Source organism: Grammomys surdaster, unplaced genomic scaffold (assembly GCF_004785775.1).
Source record: "Grammomys surdaster isolate TR1022 unplaced genomic scaffold, NIH_TR_1.0 126035, whole genome shotgun sequence".
NCBI classification, from domain to species: domain Eukaryota; kingdom Metazoa; phylum Chordata; class Mammalia; order Rodentia; family Muridae; genus Grammomys; species Grammomys surdaster.
The window spans coordinates 1,339,006-1,345,154 of record NW_021620848.1 but is presented as its reverse complement, the minus strand read 5'-3'; the positions used below and the strand labels follow the sequence as shown (position 1 = coordinate 1,345,154).

Below are 6,149 nucleotides of genomic sequence, written 5' to 3'. Positions count from 1 at the left end.
AGAAGAAGAAGAAGAAGAAGAAGAAGAAGAAGAAGAAGAAGAAGAAGAAGAAGAAGAAGAAGAAGCACAGAAGATATTTATGTAATAAAATTTAATATGAAAATTAACATTCTAGTGACTGAAAGCTCCAAAGTTAAATGTCATTTGTTTACAAACCCTTCCATTTAAAATGCCTAAAGTACCTATGAGAAAGATAGATTGGGGAAAAAGTAGTTCAACCATCACTTTTGGATTACCTATGAAAGAGAAGTTTGATTAAGGAAAATAGTAGTTGGCATTCTTTCATGGCAATATTGATTTACATGCAATTGGGCCTATGAGCCATTCATTAAGAGAAGCTCTGTGAAGTCACAGCCTACTTTGTATATGATGAAGGAGTCCTGAGCCTCAGTGGACCAGTAAGTCAGAGAATAAAACTGCTTACTGATTGGTTTTATTTCATTTTTTTCACATAAAATCTCATTTTACCACAGGATTCCATAAAACTTGATCAATAACTGAGTATGGCCTTAAACTTCTGTTTCTCTGGCCTCTATATCAAATATGTGATATAGATATGCATCTCTACATCAGATGTTAAGGTGACATTGGGAACTGATCTACACAAGAGGTAAACATTTTACCCACTTAGAACTCCATGCTCTAAACTGAGTTTAATGCCAGCTTCATTTCTGTACAATTATGCACAGTGACCCAAGGGCAAAGTCAATTTCATACTTACTGATCTTGGACAATGCAACAATTTACTTCTTACTAAGGTTTAAATTAAAAAGAAAGCAAATTTTCTGAATAGAGAACCCATGTATCTGTAGTAGTTGACATTAAATCACTAAAAGTCAGCAATAAACAAATATAGCCAATCTCTTTTGATCATAAAATTATAATCTTTACATCCTTTTCTGAGACAGGTTCTCATTGTGTAGCTCGGGCTATGTTGGAACTCACTATGTATACCTGGTTGGCATTTAAGTCAAATAGATGAACCTGCCTCTGCCCCCATCTACTTGGATTAAAGGTTCATGCCACTACATTCAGCTTCTTTATTTTATTTCTAAAAAGCAAGCTTATATTCATTCAGATTTATAAACTTTGGGTTAATACATTTTTAAAAGTTATTTTATTTCTGAAATATACATTAATTCTCATGCAAAGAATATGGCATGGAAAAACTGTAACATGTAAATTTTGCTTTGGTTCAATTATCTTCACTAGAAATGGATATGAAATCTGTTTGTTAATTTAGAATGCAATTGCTTTAGTAAGAAAGCCTTTGTTGTTAGCAAGTGCTGAATGAATCTGGATAGCACTGAGTTGACTCTGGATAGAATTATAAATACAAGAGTGAATTTTATTCTTGTAGTAATTTGGGAGGGAATAGAGATCACTACTCTTATGGGAAATATTTCTATTCAACTGATTTTCTATAATTTTCTTAGCCTGTGGCTAAATTATATGTCTGTTGTGTTTTTCATAAGCCACCAGAGGAGAAAATACCTTTATAGATAGTTGACACTTTGGGGAGATGAGGTTAAGTCTGAAGGCAATTGCCCTGAACATTAAATATTTCCAGTCATTACAGTATATCAAAGCATATATATGAGAGGATTCCATGTCCTCCGAGAATCTTCAAAATATTCCCAATTTATGAAGGGGAAATTTCTAATACATATTTAAAATCACTAAATATATCTGATTTAAATAATCAACTGTGGGAGTAACACATAATATGAGATTCTGCTCTCATTTCAATCTAATAAGATCATAAAGGGGATTTGAGTCAAAGAAATTATGATAAAGTATACTAACATTAATTTTGATCGATAACCATTTTACTTTTAGGAGATTTCTTCTTTTACACATGTAGACTTCATGTTTCCATATTTAAATTCAGTAACATTTAAAATAAATATATAAAATATAACAATAATAAAAGTGAAAATATAAAAGAGGACTGTCCTATCACTTGCCTCTCAGGCAGTAGTAGAGCCTGGACTTGAGCAGTCCAGTGAGCCTGGAGCAAGAGGAGGTGTCTCCCCATGATATTAAAATGTGAGAGAAGGAGTGGGTGCTGCTTATGCTCTCCTCACATCATGGTTGTCTATATAGTGGCCTATGAATGAGATGTTGTTCATGATGATGAATTAACTATTTGAGTGGGGCTAATAAACAGTAGTGCGGAAACACTGCAGGGAGAAGAATGGCTACGAGAAATAAAGAAAAGTGTTCTCTGTTAATTTTGTTAAGGAAAGTTTGCAAGAGATATAATCTAAGGATGGCACTTTGCCCATCAAACAGGAAGAAACAGAAGTATTGAAATAGTTGCTAAGGCCCAAATCCCATAGACCTAGATACACTCCTAGAGATGAGCTCTAAAGAAACAGATACTATAATTTTGATGACATGACTTCCCCAGAGAACTTGTTGCATCTTACTGCAAATAGACAAAAGATGCCTGGAAGAATATTACCTGGCCTCTTAAATGTTAAAAGTACTCCAACTCAAATCTAGAATACACCAAAAGAAGGTAGTACCAATTTAAAGCCATTCAGAGTTTTCAAAGAATGTGAATTGCTCTTAAGAGCCTTCAAGTGCTTCTCCTGCCCTAACGCTCCTAATGTCACTAGAACTTTCAGTACCTACAATTGCTTCTAACATAGACATAGCAACTTCCCTAATGTCGCTAGAAATCAAAGCAAAAGTTGAAGCAGTTGATGTGGGGAAATTTCCTGTTAAATTTAGTGTCCAGATAAATGAGTTACATTTCTGTTGTTTGCTTGATAATACTACTTAGTCTGTATAAAAGGAAAATAATTTCACAGTAGTATTTTTTAAATTGAAAGTTGTATTATTTTTAAAGATTTCTGTCCTGTAAAATTATGACAACTGTAGAAATAATCTGTCAGTTAAACTATGTGAGAAGAACTAATTAAACAGGTTAGCTTTGTAGTAACTGGAGGCATAATCTCTCTCTGTTTCTCTTTCTGTCTCTCTGTCTCTTTGTCACTCTCTCTGTGCATGTGTGTGTATTGTGTGTATGTGCCTGTGAGCATTTATACATGTATGTATACACACACTCACACACACACACACAAACACACACACACAATTACTTATAGTTTCTTAGGTAGAATTATACTCTTCTGTTTGTCTGCAGAAAACCCTGATCACGAAGGAGGAAATGAGTAAGGATTCCATCATAGTAAGATAGAGATTTGGAAATTTCACTAGACAGTGCTAATATATTTTTTTTAATTTTAAAATGAAAAGGGTTAATTTCTTCTTTAAATTCTACTGATATGAATAATGAGGTTGTTGATATTTTCCAGTGGCTTACATTTTCATCACATATATGTTGTACAGCAAACCAAGTCTATGGCTTCTAATATGAGATCAGGACTATGATGTCTCCACTAGGATATTCATAGCTTAAACTGAAGAGACACACACTCATGTATTTCAGCTGCAGTAAAGGTGAAGTCAACTACTACTATTACGTCTGAGGAATTGTGTCCATTTAATTATAATAATAATGTTTTGAAAATACCATTTCGTTTATTTGTATGTGCCTTCTAAAACCCATCTTGAAAAGTCATTTTCTCTTGATGGAGTGGACATTAAGTCATGTGACAAGGGTTGTCTCCTGGCTGATGGATGTAGGTTAGATATCTTGAGAGTAGCTGTACTTTTCTTTTAAGTTTGATTTTATTTATTTTGGACATTTTATCTCCATATAAATTTAAACTACTTTTATTCTAAAATTGAAATTGTTCATTACTTATAACATACACTTAGCTATATTTTTGAAACTTTGCGGGCCGGGCGTTGGTGGCACACGCCTTTAATCCCAGCACTTGGGAGGCAGAGACAGGTGGATTTCTGAGTACGAGGCCAGCATGGTCTACGGTCTACAGAGTGAGTTCCAGAACAGCCAGGGCTACACAGAGAAACCCTGTCTCAAAAAACCAAAAAAAAAAAGAAAAAAGAAAGAAACTTTGCTGTCTCATTAAAGGTAATAAAAATATAATCATTAAGTCATACTTGTCTTTACCACATCTTTCCTTTGTCACAGTTCTTTTTGACCTGTGTAAAATGCCTCCTGATCCTGAAGTTCTGCTTTTAGAGGACTGGAGTCATAATTCTCTGTGAATCTTGGTAAAATTGCTTTTGTTTTCCCTTTGTTTACACTCTGGCATCTATTTGTTCTCTAATGCTGCAAGTCCTATTTTAGGCATTTACATTAAGTTGTTATCCCCTTATTCTGTGCAATGCCTAGAATGATCAGTCATTTCACTGCATGTAATAACAAAACAACCAGTTATTAAATTTCTTATGACCATTAGCACAGTCATATTGATAGCAACATAAACACACAATACAGGAGATGATTTCAGAACTCAACTCACCTGACTGGCTGTGCAGTTGGATAAACAAGTTCTATTATCAGCTGCAAGGTAGAAGTTGGTAGGACACGCACAGGTGTGGGTCTTCTCAGGGCCTAAAAGGCACAAATGGCTGCAACCGCCATTATTTACAGTGCAAAGATGTTTGGAGACTAAGGATGAGAAATACACAGTAAAACACTATTATCAAGACCAGTAATGTAATATTCTGTTTGAGACTGAATATTCAAGTTTATAATTTATAATTGAATAAACCTTTGTGATTTGTAGCTATTTAAAGTTATGAATATATTTTATGAATGCTATTCAAACTCTGATTTCATTAATTTCTACAAAAAAGCATGTTAGTTAAAAATAATCACTCATCAAAAATGTAAATAAAGACTAGAAGCATTTGGGATGAAATAATACATATGTTCTGAAATATGAATGTAAAAATAAAGTAATGAAACAATAAACTACCACAAAAAAAACATGATGTTTTGCCTTTTAGTACAGATATTTATTCCACATGGTCTTGAAGAATCCTATGAGGTACAACAAATATTTCCAATTTTAGTATCCCAAACTATTGAAATAGAATTCTTTGTAGCCAGAGTTCTGGAAAATAAGCACCCTGCAGCTCTATAGTAATGAATTATTCTCATGATGTGATATTTCACTTCTCTGACTACATGCATTTTTTTTCAACTCAGTTTTGTATGATTTGGACAAATCAATATATCTTTATGCTATTATTGAGCATCTAATCACACAATGCAATAGTAGTATTTGATATGAACTGGCTTTATCATGTAAAATAAAGCTAAATAAAGGAATCTGATCATTCTTATCAAGAATGAAATTAGATTTAATCTTGAAATTATAGAAAAGATGAAATGTTACTGGAAGATGTTGATGCATTATGGAAACCATGGAAAGAATAATTACCATCAGGTTGTCTATAAGAATGATACACCTGGATATCTGTGATGGCATGCCATGAGTTAATCAGTGAAAGTCTGTCTGCTCCCGAGGTTTTATGGGCACGGCTGAGTGACTTGGTTTTCCCATCAGTCCAGTAGATGTAGTCTTCAAACAATGTTAGTGCAATCACCCCTGGAATATCTTGATTAGGGACTGTAATAGGAGATGGTAAGATTAATGTTCAGTCTTGGAAGACTGCCAGTTAAAATATTCAATACTTCATGGACAGATAGATACTACTGCTACAGAGCTTCTGAATAATTCCTGTGACAACCTGTCAGGTTGGCAAGGTTCTTTATTACTGGTTAAGAGGATGCAAGACTGGGCACCAGGATTCACTATGCTCATATTTAGCTTCGTTTAACAACTGGGAAGAAAATGATTGTTATCAAGCTCACCATTATAGGAAATGAATAGTATCCAATATTGTGAAATTCAAAATATGGAGACCGTGTGTGTGTGTGTGTGTGTGTGGCCTGTACTTCATCTAGTAGGTTTTGAATTTCTTCTTTAAAGTTTGCTGATTAGTTATTTTTCTATCACTTAAACTGATTATATAACATTTTAAACATGAAATATGTTTACTATCTGAAAGTAGATTGCCATGAAACAACTATAAAGCATTTTAGTACATTTAAGTCATTGAGATTTTATGCTTGTGTTTAACTCAAGATGAGGTAAGAGTGAAGAAAAAAATTATATGAAGCCTTTTGGCTGATGATTTAAATTACTTTTTAATTATGACAATTAATTATGATATGAGGATTTAAATGTAAACACCCT

The 6,149-nt window shown here is 33.6% G+C and overlaps 1 protein-coding gene across 1 annotated transcript in view; it reads right to left on the bottom strand.

Annotated features, from left to right (window-relative positions):
* Positions 1–6,149, bottom strand: part of Lrp1b (LDL receptor related protein 1B) — a 1,533,520-nt gene that overhangs the window by 198,127 nt on the left and 1,329,244 nt on the right. Inside the window, exons 60-61 of the mRNA XM_028754677.1 lie at positions 5,331–5,519; positions 4,404–4,552 (exon numbers count right to left, since the gene is read on the bottom strand). Of these exons, the coding sequence (XP_028610510.1) occupies positions 4,404–4,552; positions 5,331–5,519 (338 nt within the window). The remainder of the gene's footprint in view (positions 1–4,403; positions 4,553–5,330; positions 5,520–6,149) is intronic.